General features: G+C 40.9%; 1 protein-coding gene across 1 annotated transcript in view; it reads left to right on the top strand.

Annotated features, from left to right (window-relative positions):
- Positions 1–1173: 1173 nt before the first annotated feature.
- The window catches only part of LOC148368595 (dihydropyridine-sensitive L-type skeletal muscle calcium channel subunit alpha-1-like), an 82802-nt gene continuing 63180 nt past the window's right edge, over positions 1174–20795 (top strand). Inside the window, exons 1-3 of the mRNA XM_088330569.1 lie at positions 1174–1427; positions 16894–16999; positions 19217–19356. Of these exons, the coding sequence (XP_088186695.1) occupies positions 1243–1427; positions 16894–16999; positions 19217–19356 (431 nt within the window). The 5' untranslated portion in view covers positions 1174–1242. The remainder of the gene's footprint in view (positions 1428–16893; positions 17000–19216; positions 19357–20795) is intronic.

Raw genomic sequence — 20795 nt, 5'->3', positions numbered from 1 at the left:
TTGTATTTCTTTCTTCCTCTCCCTTTCTTTTCCCCCTTTCTCACAACTTTCTCTCTCTCTGTCTCCCTCTCTCTCTCTCTCTCTCTCTCTCTCTCTCTCTGTGTCTCTGTCTCTCTCTCTCTCCCTCTCTCTCTGTCTCTTTTTCTCTTCCTTTGTTGCTCCTTGTCTCTTTCTCTCTGTGTCTTTTAACTTATTTTGCTCTAACTTCCTTTTTTCCATTTCTCTCTTTTCTATTTCTCTCTTCATACCCTTCGCGCTTTCTTTTCTCTCCTTCTGTCTTTGTATTTCTCTTTGGATTTCTTTCTTCCTCTCCCTTTCTTTTCCCCCTCTCTCACAACTTTTTATTTTTTGTTTCTCACCCTCTCTCCCTCTCTCTCTTTTTCTTTCTTTGTCCCGCCCTCTATCCTTTTCCCTCGCTCTTTCTCTTATTTCTTTATCTCTTTTTCTTTCTCTGTAATTCATTAGTTTTGACACCCCTGCTCTAGGGAATCGTCATTTTCTTGGTTGTTTTTTGGTTATGTCACCCTGTCCTGCCCTGCTTGAACCCCCACCTTTCCTTCACAGTCCAAAAACCCCCCACCCACCACCAACCCCCAGATCTTTTTGCCCATCCCCAAGCATGGTCCTGGGTCTAAAATTAAACTCCAGCGAGGCCAACTGCGCTTCCAGACACTTCTCCGGCCCTCTGGCAGGCCGTTTTGTTGTCAGGGGTCCTCAGCCGGGAGCGTCTGCCAAGGGTGAGGCAGGGACTGGATTATCAGGTCCAGGACCTGGAGATCTGGGCCACCAGGGAGAGATTATCAGGTCAAGGACCTGGAGATCTTGACCGACAGGAGGGGTGATTGGGTCTAGACTCTGGACCATCAAGAGGGATTATCAGGAATAGAACCTAGAGATCTCAGACACCAGGAGTATTAAATCCAGAACCTGGAGTTCTCGGCCACCAAAAGGGACTATCAAGTCCAAAATCTGGAGATCTTGGACCACGAAGAGTATTAAATCCTCTTGACCATCAGGAGGGATAATCAAGTCTAGAACTTGGGAGATCTTGACCGCTAGTAGGGATCATCAGGTCCAGAATCTGGAGATCTGGATCACCAGGAGGGATTATCAAATCCCAAACCTAAAGATCTTAAACCATCAAGAGGAATTATTACATCTAGACCACCAGGATTTACAGTTCACCCCAGGTCGTGATTACGCTCAATTCTGCGGGATTAAAACTTCAGAGGACCCTCCGAGATGGCGTCGGACTCGGACCCGGCCAAGCCGGTGATCATGAACGAAGAAGAACTGAAGAGGAAGCAGCGGGAAAAACTGAAGAAGCTCCAGGCCACCGGGGGCAACCCCAGGCCTGCGCGATCTCTCTTCTTCTTCACGCTCAAGAATCCTTTTCGAAAGGCCTGCATCAACATCGTCGAGTGGAAGTATCCTTTAGCGTTACCAGAGGTTGCAGGTTCGATTCCCGGCTCCTCCGCGTTATATGTCCAAGTGTCCTTGGGCAAGACACTGAATCCCTAATGCCCCCAATAAAGCAGGTAGGCGCCTTGCATGGCTGACTCCCTATTGGTGTGTGAGTGTGTGTGTGAATGGGTAAGTGTGAAGCACATTGTAAAATGCTTTGGGAGGTCATCATTGACTTGACAAGCTCTGTATAAATGCAGACCATTTAGCATCTTGATTATCCTCAAAACGTTTGGAGGCAGACTCCCTATTGGTGTGTGAGTGTGTGTGTGAATGGGTAAGTGTGAAGCACATTGTAAAACGCTTTGGGAGGTCTTCATTGACTTGAAAAGCGCTATATATATATATATATATATATTTATATATATATATTTTAACCTAAAAGAGAAGTTAATGTTCAAGTACGCGTTATACTCAAGGTTTCACGTTAATGTATATCTGAATTTTGTGCAGTGATTGATCAGTCGAACAATAGCCGACCAGCATCGCAAAACATTTTCGACGGGAATCGAACCCGTGTCGCGGTGGTGAGAATCCTAACCACTGAACCGGTGTTTCTTTCATTGAAATCCCGCCGACAACCACCAGTCGGCGCCGTTGCATCTCCAGTAAAAGTAAATCAAATGAAAGGAAGCTGTCGCTAGACCGCACAGGCACACACAATGATTACATATATATCCCCCTAGTGCAGGGGTGTCAAACTCATTTTAACTCAAGGGCCACACGATAGAACAAACATTTTGTCGGGGGCCAGACTAGTAGATTAAAGAGAAAGAAAAAGAGAGATTAAGAAATAAGAGAAAGGGGGAGGGAAAAGGAGAGAGGGCGGGACAAAGAAAGAAAAAGAGAGAGAGGGAGAGAGCGTGAGAAACAAAAGATAAAAAGTCGTGAGAGAGGGGGAAAAGAAAGGGAGAGGAAGAAAGAAATCCAAAGAGAATAGAAGGACAGAAGGAGAGAAAAGAGAAAAGAAAGTACAAAGTGTATGAAGACAGAGAAAAAAGGAAAAAAGGAAGTTGGAGCAAAAGAGGTTAAAAGACACACAGAGAGAAAGAGACAAAGAGCAACAAAGGAAGAGAAAAAGAGAGAGAGAGAGAGAGAGAGAGAGAGAGTGGGAGGAAAGGAGTGGAAAAGAAAGCAAGAGAGAGAGAGAGAGAAATAAATACAAGTACAGTGTCTTTGTGAGAGGCACCTGGCTTTGGCGACATCAAGTTGACATATTTCAACCTGCAGCTTGTTTTTCTCTTGCGCTTCTCTGAGTGTTGTTTCGCGGGCCGGATTCAATCCTTTAGCGGGCCTGATCTGGCCCGCGGGCCGCCTGTTTGACACCTGTGCCCTAGTGGGAGGTGGCTAGAGTCATTTCTGACTCTTTTTGGGAGATTGATTTAGAGGAGGGGATTCCCAGCCCCCTCGCTCAACCCAACTTAGGTGACACACAATGATCATTTCTCATATCACAGTATGACAAGTAAATAGTGTGCTGCAGAACAGTATTTGATTGGCACAGTGGTTAAAAAAACACACTAAACCTAGAGGTGGGTAGTAACGAGTTACATTTACTCCTTTACAATTGCTTGAGTAAGTTTTGGGACATTTTGTACTTGTAATCGTATTTTCAAATCACTCTGCTTTTTACTCGAGTAGATGAAACGAAACGCTAACTCTGTTACATTAGGCTACGTTGATCCCGTTACTTAAACCCCCTCCATGTAAGTAAGGCATCTGTCTCTTTCTGCTAAGGCATATTTATTATGTCAGAGACCTCGTTTCTTTTATTTAGATGCGACCAGTGACCCAAAGAACCACCAGGTGGCACCTGTGAGCAGGGTTAGGAAAGTTGTGTTATTTTAATGTACTGTATACACAGTTTATATAGCTTTAGCCTCTTGTATATGTTTTTTTCAAACAGAATACACAGACTTACAAGTACTTGGAATTTATTGTTAATTGGTTGGACTTCGATGATCTGATCGAATGGTTGTTTGAAAATAAACCATGAGTAAGACGTTGCTACTCAGTACTTGACTGAGTACTTTTTAAATTTTACTCAAGTAATTATGTGGATGACTAGGTATTACTTCTAGTCCTATTACTTTGAAGTAACAGTACATTTTTGGCGACTCTACCCACCTCAGACTAGACCACCGGTGATACAGATGACATAGGAAAAGGCATTCGATTTGATCTCGTCATCGCATTATTTTTTACTCAAGGTACCAGAAAAGAATGTGAGAGAATGGAGGAAACAAAAAGTTGCCTGGAAAGATCGAAATAAACCATTTTTTAAAAGACTTTTTTGAATACATAAGAATTACATGTCGGTATCAGTGTTTCCTCTAAGCTGCGCGCGTGCGCAATCGCGCACTGCTCGCACATTCTCAGCGCACAAGAAAATCTAGCCGGCGCACAAAAATCAGGGCTCAAAATAACGAATTAAGAAGCGAATTAAGTCAAAGTTACAGTGCATGAAGGTCAAAATACACGGGTTCCCCTGACGTTGTGTCCTAAATGCGGTATTTTGAAGTCGAGTCGAAGTAGAACGAAGTTGAGTACAGTTAGTAGAGTTTGTCGGGAACCGGCTTCTTTGGCTCGGCTCACTAGTTACGGGTCCCAAACGGCTCTTCAGGTTGTTTTTGCTTCTTTAAACCCAACATGACCAAATATTATGTAAAATGATGCTCAAAATGACTTAAAGGAAGGGGGGAATAGAACAAAAAAGAAAAAAATAACACAATGAAAAAGTAGTGAAAAGCTGAGAAAAAAAGGAATCAAAAGGAAGAGAGAAGAGTCATAGTATACGTTGTCAATAAAAAGAGAAAACGATAAGGAATGGTACACCGGATTTTTTAATCAGAAAGGGAACACAAAATGCGCTCTGTACAGGAATAAATAGGGTGTCACCAAAATATAACCCTTCAAATCTCTGGAAACCGGATCCGGCGGCACTGAAAACTCTTTAAGCAGCTGCTATGCTTTCAATGCCACGCCCGCGTCACCTTAATCTCTATTCATTTGTCCCTAAGGCGAGAAAATCTCCAGTTATTCCTCGCCCGTCCGCGTCCGAGTCTTGTCACGCCAAGATATTTTGCTTTTTCCCGCACAATTTTTTTCCGTTATCGACTTCTAAAATGGCCGTGTCGATAATAATGCTGAACCTATGAACTTATAAATATAGTCGATGTAAGTTGATGTATCTTGCATCGGTGGTTTTGTAGTGCAGAGGTTAGGACATTTGCCCAACACGCAGAACGTCCCCGGTTTGAGACCGATGGAAATATTTGTGGCCTGGAGAGGGATGGGTGCCGCCAGGCTGTACTTGCCCAAGACACACCACAAGAAGTGATGCCCCTACCACCCTGGTGATAGAGGAATCCAACCAACCAAATCTTATACATATCTAAAATTTGGCCTGGAGAGGGATGGGTGCCACCAGGCTGTACTTGTCCAAGACACACCACAGGAAATGGTTACCACCTTAGTGATTGAGGAATCCAACTAACCACATTTTATATAAATACCTATATAATTTCTCCTGGAGAAGGGTGGGCGCCACCAGGCTGTACTTTTCCAAGACACACCACAGAAAACGGTGCCCTTACCACCCTGGTGATAGAGGAATCCAACCAACCAAATCTTATACATATCTAAAATTTGGCCTGGAGAGGAATGGGTGCCACCAGGCTGTACTTGCTCAAGACACACAACGGTAAATGGTAAATGGTGCCCCTACCACCGTAGTGATTGAGGAATCCAACTAACCAAATCTAATACATATCTAAAATTTGGCCTGGAGAGGGATGGGTGCCACCAGGCTGTAGTTGCCCAAGACACACAACAATAAATGGTGCCCCTACCACCCTGCTCATAGAGGAATCCAACCAACCAATTCCTATACATATCTAAAATTTGGCCTGGAGAGGAATGGGTGCCACCAGGCTGTAGTTGCCCAAGACACGCCACAGGAAATGGTGCCCCTACCACCCTGGTGATAGAGGAATCCAACTAACCAAATCTTATACATATCTAAAATTTGGCCTGGAGAGGGATGGGTGCAGCCAGGCTGTACTTGCTCAAGACACACCACAGGAAATGGTTACCACCTTAGTGATTGAGGAATCCAACCAACCACATTTTATATAAACATCTATATAATTTGTCCTGGAGAAGGGTGGGTGCCACCAGGCTGTAATTGCCCATGACACACCACAGGAAATGGTGCCCCTACCATTCTGGTGATAGATAAATCCAAGCAACCAATTCTTATACATATCTAAAATTTGGCCTGGAGAGGCATGGGTGCCACCAGGCTGTACTTGCCCAAGACACACCACAGGAAATGTTTACCACCTTAGTGATTGAGGAATCCAACCAACCACATTTTATATAAATATATATGGCCTGAAGAGGGATGGGTGCCACCAGGCTCTACTTGCCCAAGACACACCACAGGAAATGGTGCCCGTACCACTCTAGTGATTGAGGAATACAACCAACCAAATTTTATACATATATATGTATCGTTTGGCCTGGAGAGGGATGAGTGCCACCAGGCTTTACTTGCCCAAGACACACCACAGAATACGGTTTCCCCACTACCCTGGTGATTGAGGAATCCAACAACCACATTTTATATAAATACCTATATAATTTGTCCTGGAGAAGGGTGGGTGCCACCAGGCTGTACTTGCCCAAGACACACCACAGAATACGGTTTCCCCACTACCCTGGTGATTGAGGAATCCAACCAACCAAATTTTATACAAATATATATATATATATATATATATATATATATATAATTTGGCCTGGAGAGGAATGAGTGCCACCAGGCTGTACTTGCAAAAGACACATCACAGGAAATGATGCCCCTACCACCCTAGTGATTGAGGAATCCAACCAACCAAATTGTATACAGATATACATACATACATTTGGCCTGGAGAGGGGTGGGTACCACCAGGCTGTACTTGCCCAAGACACACCACAGGAAATGGTTACCACCCTAGTGATTGAGGAATCCAACCAACCACATTTTATATAAATATATATAAAATTTGGCCTGGAGAAGTGTGGGCACCACCAGGCTGTACTTGCCCAAGACACACCACAGAATACGGTTTCCCCACTACCCTGGTGATTGAGGAATCCAAACAACCACATTTTTTACACATATAAATGGCCTGGAGAAGGATGTCTGCCACCAGGCTGTACTTGCCCAAGGCACACCACAGAAGCAATGCCCTTACTACCCTGGTGACTGAGGAATCCAAACAACCACATTTTTACATATATATATAATTTGGCCTGGAGAGGGATGGGTGCAGCCCGGCTGTAGTTGCCCAAGACACACCACAGTAAATGCTGCCTGTCTGGCTCGTGTGGTTAAGGGATCCACCCACCATTACTTTGTGAGCCCACATTTTGCAATACAAGCTAGTACATTTGTTTTTATCATTACCTTACAGTATTTTCGTGTTCAAAGGCGCAGTCTCCGTGGCTAGTTCTATTTCTGTATTTAACACTACACATGGCGCACCGCACTATAGGGCGCGGGTGCCCTCTGCTGTGGCACAGACAAGTATACAAGTGTGCGTATTTAAAAATACAGCGGGAGAAGAACTGGGTTTTGATTACAAAGTAAAACACACGCATCAAACAAATAAAAAAAAATGTAAATCTCCATTTAAAGTCACTTTTCGTGCTGTGCGGCTCCTCGGAAAGGATGCTGTTTTTTGCGAAAGCTCGAAGAACAGTTACGGCAGACGCGTTAATCCAGGGGTGTCAAACTCATTTTAACTCGGGGGGGCCACACGATAGAACAATCACTCTGTCGGGGACCGGACTAGTAGTTTAAAGAGAAAGAAAAGGAGAGATAAAGAAATAAGAGAAAGAGGAAGGGAAAATGAGAGAGGGCGGGACAAAGAAAGAAAAAGAGAGAGAGGGAAAAAGCGTGAGAAACAAAAGATAAAAAGTCGTGAGAGAGGGGGAAAAGACAGGGAGAGGAAGAAAGAAATCCAAAGAGGAATAGAAAGACAGAAGGAGAGAAAATAGAAAAAGAAAAGCGTGAAGGGTATGAAGAGATAAAGAGAAAAGAGAGAAAAGGAAAAAAGAAAGTTGGAGCAAAGCGGTTAAAAAACAGAGAAAGAGACAAAGAGCCACAAAGGAAGAGAAAAAGAGAGACACAGAGAGTGAAAGAGACAGAGTGGGAGAAAATGGGTGGAAAAGAAAGAGAGAGAGAGGGAGAGAAAGAAAAATACAAGTATAGTGTCTTTGTGAGAGGCACCTGGCTTTGGCAACATCAAGTTGTCATATTTCAACCTGCAGCTCAATTTTCTCTTGTGCTTCTCTGAGTGTTGTCTCGCGGGCCGGATTCAATCCCTTAGCTGGCCTGATCTGGCCCGGGGGCCGCCAGTTTGACACCTGTGCGTTAACCCAAGCCTCGACAGTCCATTCTTTTTAACATAGTCCTTGCCCGGATGGAAACTAAAACTGTTTCGTGAACACAGGGCGTACCGCACGATAGGGGGCGCTGTACAAGTGGAAATGGGTTACTCTGAATGAAATCAGCCAGGGATGCGCAGTCTGAACTGATAGCTACACTTCCAAATGACCATCAGTCATGGCGAACACTATTTAGACATAATAATCTTCATATGGGAAAAGATGGAGCCGAATAATGCAGACAAGTAGGTAGCATATTTTTTCTCATGTTTGGGTACTTCTCCCCTGTAGGTCCTTAGCTTAATGTCCACCTGTAGTCTCCAAATCCCATCTTCTTGTCCAGAGAAGTTCTGGAGAAACAGATGTTTCTGTGGCTGCCTTCGCTTTTTTGTGAAAAAAATTCCATACAATAGAATCTCCATGTTCGTACGGGTGCTTGAAATCCTAAAAAAAATGTTTGTATTTTAATGTTGTGAATTTAAGGTGAAGCGCTTGGAAATCCTTAAAAACTGTCGTCGTGTTTCTTAAGTTAGGTGTTCAAGTAAGGGCTTTAGAAAATAGGATTGGGGTTAGGGTTATGAACTAATTTATTCGAGAATTAAACTGAATTTAGAGTTCTGAGACAGGATTGGGGCTAGGTTTACAGCTAGAGTTAGGTGGAGGTTTAGGAATTAGGGTTTGAGCCCCATATTAGGGTTCTAAACCTAATGTAGGGTTCCAAAATTGGTTTAGGGCGAGGGCTACGGTTTGGGTTAGGATTACAGCTAGGGTTACGAGCTAGGATTTGGGCTGTAAGTTAGGGTTTTGAACCAATTTTTGGGTTCTGAATTGAGTTTGGCTAGAGTAAGGGTTTGAAAACTAAGATTTAGGATCCTGGTTTATAATCAACGATGGATTTCATTTTTGAATTGAACTCAAAAGAATTGAAAATGTCTTGTTTTTATATAAATCTTGCTTTATTTGGGTGAGTGGTGTGCAAATATTTAGTTATACCTCGCCCTCTTGTGTCCAAAAATCGTAACCCAATTTCATGCTGAAATTATGCTCAAATACATCTATAATGTCAAAGTCCCTCTGCTCCCCTCTAGGAAATGTCTTGCTTTAAAAAATGGCTTTATTTGGGTGAATAGTGAGCACATTTTTAGTTATTCCTCGCCCACTTGTGTACAAAAATCGTCACCCAATTTCATGCTGAAATTATGCTACAAAGCATCCATAATGTCAAACTCCCTCTGCTCCCCTCTAGGAACTTCTTGCTTTAAAAAAAATGGCTTTATTTAGCTGAGTGGTGTGCAAATCCTTAGTTATTCCTCGCCCACTTGCGTCCGGAACCGCCACCCAATTTCAAGCTGAAATTATGCTCAAAAGCATCTATAATGTCAAAGTATCTCTCCTCCCTCTAGGGAACTTCTTTTTTTTTTTTTAAATGGCTTTATTTGGCTGAGTGGTGTGCAAATCCTTAGTTATTCCTCGCCCACTTGCGTCCAGAAATCGTCACCCAATTTCAAGCTGAAATTATGCTCAAAAGAATCTATAATGTCAAAGTATCTCTCCTCCCTCTAGGTAACTCCTTGCTTTTTAAAAAAGATTGGCTTCATTTGGCTGAGTGGTGTGCATATTTTTAGTTATTCCTCGCCCACTTGCATTCAAAAATCGTCACACTAATTCATGCTGAAATTACGCTCAAAAACATCTATAATGTCAAAGTATCTCTGCTCCCCTCTAGGGAATGTCTTTAAAAAATGGCTTTAAAAATGGCTTTTTTTGGGTGAGTGGTGTGCAAATATTTAGTTATACCTCGCCCTCTTGTGTCCAAAAATCGTCACCCAATTTCATGCTGAAATTATGCTCAAAAGCATCTATAATGTAAAAGTCCCTCTGCTCCCCTCTAGGAAATGTCTTGCTTAAAAAACTGGCTTTATTTGGGTGAGTGGTGTGCAAATTTTTAGTTATTCCTCGCCCTCTTGTGTCCAAAAATTGTCACCCAATTTCATGCTGAAATTATGCTCAAAAGCATCCATAATGTCAAAGTCTCCCTCCTCTAGAAATGTCTTGCTTTAAAAAAAATGGCTTCATTTGCCTGAGTGGTGTGCAAATCTTTAGTTATACCTCACCCTCTTGCGTTCAAGTCTTGTTACAGGGGGACATTTTCTGCCTCATGAAGAAATTTCACTCAATTCCATCCATGATATCACGCCTCTGGATTCATTTGGCCGCCTGGTGAGCAAAACTTTAGTTGTTCCTCGCCGTTTGGCCAATTCCTTAGTTATTCCTTACCGTCTCATCACCCAAAGGCATGTACTGTTTCATGCCTCACCGCCCACTCCAGCAGGGAGTTTCCTGCTTTTATTTTCATCCGGCTTAATTTAGCTTTGTGGCGTGCAAATCTTTAATTATTCCTCACCCGTTTACATCTAAAAATTGATGACACTTTTTGTCTCATATGTCAATTGCATCAGGATTCATTTGGCTTCATTTGGTTGTATGCCGTGCAAATTTTTAGTTATTCCTCGCCCACTTGCGTCCAGAAATCGTCACCCAATTTCATGCTGAAATTATGCTCAAAAGCATTTACAACGTTAAAGTATCTCTCCCCCCTCTAGGGAACTTCTTGCTTTTTAAAAAAACATTGGCTTTATTTGGCTGAGTGGTGTGCTAATCCTTAGTTATTCCTCGCCCACTTGCGTCCAAAAATAGTCACCCAATTTAATGCTGAATTTATGCTCAAAAGCATCTATGATGTCAAAGTATCTCTCCTTCCTCTTGGGAACTTCTTGCTTTTTTTTTTTTTTAAAAAAAAGGCTTTATTTGGCTGAGTGGTGTGCAAATTTTTAGTTATTCTTCGCCCACTTGTGTCCAAAAATCGTCACCCAATTTCATGCTGAAATTATTGCTCAAAGACATCTATAACGTCAAAGTCCCTCTGCTCCCCTCTAGGAAATGTCTTTAAAAAATGGCTTTAAAAATGGCTTTATTTGGGTGAATGGTGTGCAAAATTTTAGTTATTCCTCGCCCACTTGCGTCCAAAAATCGTCACCCAATTTCATGCTGGAATTATGCTCAAAATCATCCATAATGTCTAAGTCTTCTCTCATCCCTCTAGGAAATGTCTTGCTTTAAAAAATTGCTTTATTTGGCTCAGTGGTGTGCAAATCCTTAATTATTCCTCGCCCACTTGCGTCCAGAAATCGCCACCCAATTTCAAGCTGAAATTATGCTCAAAAGCATCTATGATGTCAAAGTATCTATCCTTACTCTAGGTAACTCCTAGCTTTTTAAAAAAAAAGATTCATTTGGCTGAGTGGTGTGCATATTTTTAGTTATTCTTCGCCCACTTGTGTCCAAAAATCGTCACCCAAATTCATTCTGAAATTGTGCTCAAAAATATCCATAATGTCAAAGTCCTCGCTCATCCCTCTAGGAATTGTCTTGCTTTAAAAAAATGGCTTTATTTGGCTAAGTGGTATGCAAATATTTAGTTATACCTCGCCCACTTCACCAAATCTTGTCATGCAACAAACATTTGAGCTCAAAAATGTCTCTAGCAGGCGATTCTATTTTTGTTTTCGTAGGGTTTTTCATGATGTCCCAAAGTTTTTACTGCTTTTACTTTATTCTGTTCTTCATTTTCCTATGTGGCGTGAAAATCTTTAGTTATTCCTCGCCTTGCGTCCAAATCTAATCACTGAAGCTAATAGCGAGTTGGGCCACCTTTGGCAGCGATAACAGAAATCGAACATTTAAGATGATTGGTGTAGAGCAGGGGTGTCAAACAGGCGGCCCCCGGGCTGGATCAGGCCCGCTAAGGGATTAAATCCGGCCCCCGAGATAACAATCAGAGAAGCGCAAGAGAAAAACAAGCTGCAGGTTGAAATATGTCGACTTGATGTTGCCAAAGAAAGGTGCCTCTCACAAAGACACTGTACTTGTATTTCTTTCTCTCTCTCTCTGTCTCTCTCTCTCTCTCTCTCTCTTTCTCTCTATCTCTTTCTCCCTTTTTTCTCACTCTATCTCTCTCTCCTTCACTCCTGTCTCTCTTTTTCTCTTTCTTTGTTCCTTTTTGTCCCTTTCACTCTCTGTGTCTTCTTTTACCTTTTTTAGCTCTCTCTTCCTTTTATCATTTTCTCTCTCTTTTCTCTCTTGCTTTCCCCTTCTCCTTTTCTATCCTTCTCTCTTTCTATCCTTCTCTCTTTCTCTCCTCTTTTCTCTTCTCCTCTCTTTCCATTTATCTTTGGATTTCTTTCTTTCTCTTTCTTTCCCCCATCTCCCCTTTCTTTCTTTTTATCTCTTTTGTTTCTCATGTTCTCTCAGTCCTTTCTCTCTCTCTCTCTCTCTCTCTCTCTCTCTCTCTCTCTCTCTCTCTCTCTCTCTCTCTCTCTCTCTCTCTCTTTTCTTGTCCTACACTCTCTCCTTTTCTCTCCATCTCTTTCTCTTATTTCTTTCTCTCTTTTATTCTTTTTCCTCAATCTACTAATCCGGCCCCCAAGAGAATGTTTTTTATATCAGGTGGCCCCCGAGTTAAAATGTGTTTAACTCCCCTGGTGTAGAGGAATTTTGGCCCACTCTTCTTGGCAAATGTGTTTCAAATCTGCCATTTTGGAGGGTTTTCTAGCATGATCTGTCCTTTTAAGGTCACACCACAGCATCTTCATTGGATTTAAACCCGGACCTATCACGCTGCCACCACCATGCTTTACGATTCTCTTTTTGCGAAATGGCAAAAACCACCGCTGTCACAAAAAAAAAACACAAAGAGTGATCTCACATTTGCCGTGCAGCATCTTGATTATCCTCAAGACTTTTGGAGGAACATTTGTGGACTGCTGAGTCCAAACTGGAACTTTTTGGTTTCTGTTATCACTGCCAATGGTGGCCCGACTCGCTATTAGGCTAACGCAGTAGCAAGACCACCTTCGAACGGCTAAATAAAAACCAGAGTCTGGCTCTGAATCCAGTTGAGATGGTGTAAAACAGGGGTGTCAAACATGCGGCCCGGGGGCCATATCAGGCCCGTTAAGGGATTGAATCCGGCCCGTGAGACAACGCTCAGAGAAGCGAATGAGAAAAACGAGCTGCAGGTCTAAATATGTCCACTTGATGTTGCCAAAGCCAGGTGCGTCTCACAAAGACGGTGTACTTGAATCTATTTCTTTCTCTCTCTCTCTCTTGCTCTCTCTTTTCCTCCCTTTTTCTCTCACTCTGTGTCTCTCTCTCTTTCACTTTCTGTGTCTCTTTTTCTTTGTTTCTCTTTGTCTCTTTCTCTCTCTGTGTCTTTTTACCTTCTTTTGCTCTCTATTCCATTTTTCCTTTTCTCTCTTTCGCTCTCTCCTGCTTTCCCCTTCTCTCCTCCCATTTTCTTTCTCTCCCTCTCTTTTCTCTCCTTCCCTCTTTCTCTCTTTCTATTCATCTTTAGATATCATTCTTTCTCTCTCTTTCTTTCCCCCTCTCTCACTTCATTTCATTTCATTTCTCTCTCACTATTTGTCTTTATATCTTTTTTGTTTCCCGCATTCTCTCTCCCTCTCTCTTCTCTCTCTTTCTCCCTTTCTCTTTCGTTGTGCCACCCTCTCTCTTTTTCTCTCCTTCACTTTGTCTTATTTCTTTCTCTCTTTTTCTTTCTCCCTCTCTCTTCTCTCTCGTTCTCCCTTTCTCTTTCATTGTGCCACTCTCTCTCTTTTTCTCTCCTTCACTTTGTCTTGTTTCTTTCTCTCTTTTTCTTTCTCCCTTTTTGTTTCTCTCTAATATTCTAGTCCGGCCCCCGAAAGAATCTTTGTTCCATCGTGTGGCCCCCGAGGTAAAATGAGTTTGACACCCCTGGTGTAAAACCTTAAAGGGGCAGTTCATGCTAGAAACCACTCCAATGTGGCAGGTTTGAAACAATTTTGCAAAGAAGAGTGGGCCAAAATGAGAAATACATCCAAAAGCTTCTGAAATACCGAAACGCACAAAAAAGAAGAGAAAAAAACGACACAGTTTGACCGCGCAATTTTCAACTAAATTGCAGATCGTAAGAGACAAAGTAGAAAAAATGAGAAAAGTGGGTTTTGTGTTTCCCAGGATTGTCTCTGTGTGATATTAACAATCGTTTGATGATCTGAAGTATTAGTGAGTGCTAAAAATATGCATAAAAACACAGAAATCAGGAAGGGGGGTGAATACTTTTGCAAAGTACTGTAAGCGGACTCCATAAAATTTGACACGATAAAACCACATTTCGACCTGAGTCACGCTGACTTTTTGTCCCTCGAGTATAATGGCATGGGAATGCTCCCTGTAAAAACACGGTGGCCACCAGGGGGGCGTCAAGTTGAGGGGGGTCGAAAATACATTGGAAAGATGTAAGGGGAATAAATAAAACGGAGTCGGGGGCCGCAGCTGTCGGCCTGCATCACCGGAGAGGAATGATGCTGAGCTGGCAGGGGGAATTCTCTTACGGAGACGGACACCCCACCCCCTCCCCAGGGAGGCGGGGTCCTATTTTTGTTCATTTTTCTCTTTTTCTTTTTTGTCCTTTTCTTTTCTTTCTTTCTTTTTGTCGTTCCTTTCCTCTTTTTTCCTTTTCTTTTTTTTGAGTTTTACTTTTTGTCATGTTTTTATTCATTTTTCTCTTTCTTCTTTGTGCTGTATTTTCCTTTTTTTTCTTTTATTTCTCTCTTTTTGTCCTTCCTTTCCTCTTTTTCTTTTTCTTTCTTTTTTCCTTTTTATTTTTTTCCTTTTCTTTTTCTTGTTTTACTTTTTGTCCTGTTTTTATTCATTTTTCTCTTTTTCTTTTTTTGTACTTTGTTCTTTTCCTTTTTTCGTTTTGTTTTTGCTTTCCTTTTTTTCTTTTTCTTTTTTCTTTTTTCCTTTTCTTATTTTGAGTTTGACTTTTGTCCTATTTTTATTCGTTTTTCTTCTTTTTCTTTTTTGTCCTTTCCCTTTTTTCGTTTTGTCCTTCCTTTCCTTTTTTTCCTTTTTCTTTTTTTCTTTTCTTTTTTCTTGAGTTTTACTTGTTGTCCTTTTTTTATTCATTTTCTCCTTTTCTTTTTGTACTTTGTTCCTTTCTTTTTTTCTTTTTGTCCTTTCTTTCCTCTTTTTTCCTTTTTTTTAGAGTTTTACTTTTTGTCCTATTTTTATTCATTTTTCTTCTTTTCTTTTTTGTCTTTTGTTCTTTTCTTTTTCCTTTTCTTTCTTTCTTTCTGTCGTTCTTTTCCTCTTTTTTCCTTTGCTTTTTTCTTGAGTTGGACTTTTTGTCCTATTTTGTTCCTTTTTCTCCTTGTCTTTTTTGTTCTTTGTTCTTTTCCTTTTTTGTCTTGTCCCTCCTTCCCTTTTTTTCTTTTTCTTTTTTTTCCTTCTTCTTTTTTTCTTTTCTTTTTTCTTGAGTTTTACTTGTTGTCCTTTTTTTATTCATTTTCTCCATTTCTTTTTGTACTTTGTTCTTTTCTTTTTGTCCTTCCTTTCCTCTTTTTTTCCTTTTTTTTAGAGTTTTAGTTTTTGTCCTATTTTTATTTATTTTTCTTCTTTTCTTTTTTGTCCTTTGTTCTTTTCTTTTTCCTTTTCTTTCTTTCTTTCTGTCGTTCCTTTCCTCTTTTTTCCTTTGCTTTTTTCTTGAGTTGGACTTTTTGTCCTATTTTGTTCCTTTTTCTCCTTTTCTTTTTTGTTCTTTGTTCTTTTCCTTTTTTGTCTTGTCCCTCCTTCCCTTTTTTTCTTTTTCTTTTTTTTCCTTCTTCTTTTTTTCTTTTCTTTTTTCTTGAGTTTTACTTGTTGTCCTTTTTTTATTCATTTTCTCCATTTCTTTTTGTACTTTGTTCTTTTCTTTTTGTCCTTCCTTTCCTCTTTTTTCCTTTTTTTTAGAGTTTTAATTTTTGTCCTATTTTTATTTATTTTTCTTCTTTTCTTTTTTGTCCTTTGTTCTTTTCTTTTTCCTTTTCTTTCTTTCTTTCTGTCGTTCCTTTCCTCTTTTTTCCTTTGCTTTTTTCTTGAGTTGGACTTTTTGTCCTATTTTGTTCCTTTTTCTCCTTTTCTTTTTTGTTCTTTGTTCTTTTCCTTTTTTGTCTTGTCCCTCCTTCCCTTTTTTTCTTTTTCTTTTTTTCCTTTTTCTTTTTTCTTTTCTTTTTTCTTGAGTTTTACTTGTTGTCCTTTTTTTATTCATTTTCTCCTTTTCTTTTTGTACTTTGTTCTTTTCTTTTTTTCGTTTTGTCCTTCCTTTCCTCTTTTTTCCTTTTCTTTTTTTGGAGTTTTACTTTTTGTCCTATTTTTATTCATTTTTCTCTTTTTCTTTTCTTTTTTATTTTTCTCTTTCCCTTTTCCTTGAGTTTTAAAATTCTATCTACATTTTTCATTTCTTTCTGTTCTTGAGTTCTATTTTTTGTCTTAATGCTGTTTTTTTTTCCTTTTTCTCTTTTCCCTTTTCTTTTTGTCCTTCCTTTCCTTTTTTCTTTTTTTTCCTTTTTCCTTTTCTTTTTCTCTCGAGTTTTACTTTTTGTCCTATTTTTATTCATTTTTCTCATTTTCCTTTTTGTCTTTCGTTCTTTTCCTTTTTTTTGTTTCTTTTTTCTTTTTGTCCTTTTATCTCTTTTTTGTCCTTTTTTTTCTTTTCTTTTCTTCTTTTCTATTTTTCTTTTCTTTTTTTTCCTTTTCCCTTTTCCTTGAGATTCACCCTTTTCTTGTTTTATTTTTATTTTTTTTATTTTTCTTCTTTTCTTTTTATCCCTTTTTCTTTTCTTTCTTTTGTTCTTTTTTTCTTATTTCCTTGTTTCCTTGAAATTTAACTTTTGTCCTATTTACTTTTTTCGTCTTTTTTTTGGTCTTTTTTCTTTCCTTCTCATCTCCTTTCCAAAACTAATAAGACGCGCTTGGGTCCCTCCATCTTGCCTTTTTTTCCTTTGTGCTTTTTAGCGCTCGTTTTTGGCAGCACGACATTTGATGGGAAAAAATACACACTGTTCCTTTGCTCCCGGGGAGCCATTTTTTGGAGAGTCCTCCTGAGTTTTCCTGAGTTTTCTTCTCCAGAACCTTCGAGATCATCATCCTGCTGACCATCTTCACCAACTGCGTGGCCTTGGCCGTCTTCCTGCCCATGCCCGAAGAAGATAGCAACAACACCAATTCCAGCCTGGTCAGTCCAAAGAGAGGAGCGGGTGCTGAAGCGCCACCTAGTGGCGATACGTGCATTGCGTGTTAGCTCCTTAAAAAGCCGAGGATCGTTTCACCAAACGCAATATCCCCCGTTTGCTAGGACTTCCAAAAGCTTCTGAAATACCGAAACGCACAAAAAAGAAGAGAAAAAAACGACACAGTTCGACCGCGCAATTTTTAACTAAATTGCAGATCGTAAGAGACAAAAGTAGAAAAAAGAAATCGTATCCAGACAATACCCGAGGCGATTGCGAGAGTTGGGCTGAGATGTTATAGCATGTAGTCGTTAAGGAGATGCCTTCAGGGACAGTATAGAAATCACAGCTTTAGTAATAACAGTGTAATAACACTGTGTAATAATATTTTGAATGGGCCAATTCATTTGTTAGCATGTAGCTGTTAGCATGTAATTGTAGCATACCGAGTTAGCATGTAGCCGTTAGATGGACTCGTCGGCATACAGCCATTAGCAGGTATCCGTTAGTATAACGAGTTAGCAAGTAGCCGTCAGCATGTAGCTGTTAGCATGAAGCCGTTAGCATGTAGTTGGTAGCATAGCTTGTTATCGTGTAAGGGTTAGCACTCATTGGCATAACTTGTTAGCATGTAGCTGTTAGCATGTAACAGTTAGCGTAATTAGTTAGCATGTAGCTGTTAGCATGTATCCATTAACATGACTCGTTAGCAAGTAGCCGTAAGCATTTCGCTTTTAGCATGTAGCCATTGGCATGTAGCCAGTAGCACAAAATGTTATCATGTAAGTGTTCGCATGACTCATTATCATGACTTGTTCGCATGTAGCCATTAGATTGACTCGTAGGCATGTAGCCATTAGCATGTATCCGTTAGGATGACTAGTTAACATGTAACAGTCAGCATGTAGCTGTTAGCATGCAGCAATTAGCATGTAGCTGGTAGCATAAGTTGTTAGCATTTAAAAGTTACCATGACTCATTCGAATGACTCGTTGGCATGTAGCCGTTAGCACGTACCCATTAGCATAATTAGTTAGCATGTAGCCGTTAGCATGTAGCCGTTAACATAACTTGTTAGCATGTCGATGTTAGCACGACTCATTAGCATGTAACTGTTAGCATGTAGCCGTTATCATGTAGCCATTGGCATGTAGCCAGCAGCACAACTTGTTATCATGCAAACCCCTTAGCATGTAGCCATTAGTATGACTGGTTAGCATGTAGCTGTTATCATGTATCCGTTAGCATAACTAGATGGCATGTAGCCGTTAGATTGACTCGTTAGCAGGTAGCCATTAGCATGTAACTGTTAGCTTTAGCCATTAGAATGTAGCTGGTAGCATAACTTGTTGGCATGTGCGTTTTAGCATGACTCGTCAGCATGACTCGTTAGCATGAAGCTGGTGGCACATAGCTGTTAGCATTTAACCATTAGCATAACTAGTTACCAGGTAGCTGTTAGCATAAGTCATTAGCATGTAGATGTTAGCATAACTTGTTAGCATGTAGCTGTCAGCATCTAGCTGTTATCATGTAGCGATTGGCATGTAGCTTTCAGCACAACGTGTTAGCATGTAAGTGTTAGCATGACTCATTGGCATGACTTGTCCGCACATTGCTGTTAGCATGTAGCTGTTAGCATAACTCGTTAGCATGTAGCTTTCAGCATGTACCTCTTAGCATGTAGCCCTTATTATGACTGGTTAGCATGTAGCTGTTAGCATAAGTCTTTATCATGTAGATGTTAGCATGACTCATTAGCATGTAGCTGTTAGCATGTAGCCATTGGCATCTAGCCAGTAGCACAACTTGTTATCATGTAAGTGTTATGTAAGTGTTGGCATGACTCATTAGCATGTTGCCGTTAGCATGTATCAGTTAGCATAAGGCGTTAGCATGTAGCCGCCAGCATGTACCCCTTAGCATGTAGCCGTTATCATGACTCGTTAGCATGTACCCTTTAGCATAAATCGTTAGCATGTAGCCGATAGTATGTATCCTTAGCATAATGTGTTAGCATGTAGCCGTTAGCCACTGTGTAAGTTGGCCTAGCATCAACTGGTAATGAAAAATAATGAATACCAAAAAAAGAAACATCTTAATTTGCTCTCAACTCAAAGTTAAAGGCTTACTGCTCACATCTTGTTCAGCAAGTAAAACTCATTGTCTCCAACCGATACTAGGAGGTGTAGCGTGCCTTTTCGAATGTTATTTATGTCCAGGAAAGTTTGGAGTACATCTTCATGGTGATCTTCACGCTGGAGTGCTTCCTGAAGATCGTAGCTTACGGCTTCGTCTTCCACGAAGGAGCTTACTTACGCAACTGTTGGAACATTTTGGATTTTGTCATCGTCTTCATGGGGTGAGAACTTGTGCTCCTTGAAGTCTTATTCCGTTGTGCTAACAGCTACATGCTAACCGGTCATATTAAGGGCTACATGCTAAGAGGCACATGCTGAAAGCTACATGCTAACGAGTTATGCTAACAGCTACATGCTAACGGCTACGTGCGAACAAGTCATGCTAACGAGTCATGCTAACACTAACGTGTTAACACGTTGTGCTGAGAGCTACATGCCAATCGCTACATGATAACAGCTAGATGCTGACAGCTACATGCTAACCAGTCATATTAAGGGCTACATGCTAAGAGGTACATGCTGAAAGCTAGATGCTAACGAGTTATGCTAACCGCTACATGCTAACGGCTACGTGCGAACAAGTCATGCTAACGAGTCATGCTAACACTAACGTGTTAACACGTTGTGCTGACAGCTACATGCCAATCGCTACATGATAACAGCTAGATGCTGACAGCTACATGCTAACCAGTCATATTAAGGGCTACATGCTAAGAGGCACATGCTGAAAGCTACATGCTAACGAGTTATGCTAACAGCTACATGCTAACGGCTACGTGCGAACAAGTCATGCTAACGAGTCATGCTAACACTAACGTGTTAGCACGTTGTGCTGAGAGCTACATGCCAATCGCTTCATGATAACAGCTAGATGCTGACAGCTACATGCTAACCAGTCATATTAAGGGCTACATGCTGAAAGCTACATGCTAACGAGTAATGCTAACAGCTACATGTTAACACCTTGTGCTGACAGCTACATGCCAATCGCTACATGATAACGGCTACATGATACCAGCTAGATGCTAACAGCTACCTGGTAACTAGATATGCTAATGGTTAAATGCTAACAGCTATGTGCCACCAGCTTCATGCTAACGAGTCATGCTGACGAGTCATGCCATAACGTACATGCCAACAAGTTATGCTCCCAGCTACATTCTAATGGCTAAAGCTAAGTTACATGCTAATGGGTAAATGCTAACAGCTATGTGCCACCAGATTCATGCTAACGAGTCATGCTGACGAGTCGTGCTAAAACGTTCATGCCACCAAGTTATGCTACCAGCTACATTCTAATGGCTAAAGCTAACAGTTACATGCTAATGGTTAAATGCTAACAGCTATGTGCCACCAGATTCATGCTAACGAGTCATGCTGACGAGTCGTGCTAAAACGTTCATGCCACCAAGTTATGCTACCAGCTACATTCTAATGGCTAATGCTAACAGTTATATGCTAATGGCTAGCTGCTAACAGCTATGTGCCACCAGCTTCATGCTAACGAGTCATGCTGACGAGTCATGCTATAAAGTACATGCCAACAAGTTATGCTACCAGCTACATTCTAATGGCTAAAGCTAAATGTTACATGCTAATGGCTACCTGCTAACAGCTATGTGCCACCAGCTTCATGCTAACGAGTCATGCTAACAGCTAC

Source organism: Urocampus carinirostris, chromosome 3, assembly GCF_059441175.1.
Source record: "Urocampus carinirostris isolate Australia breed hairy pipefish chromosome 3, RoL_Ucar_1.0, whole genome shotgun sequence".
NCBI lineage: Eukaryota > Metazoa > Chordata > Actinopteri > Syngnathiformes > Syngnathidae > Urocampus > Urocampus carinirostris.
This window is presented reverse-complemented; position numbering and strand designations above follow the sequence as displayed.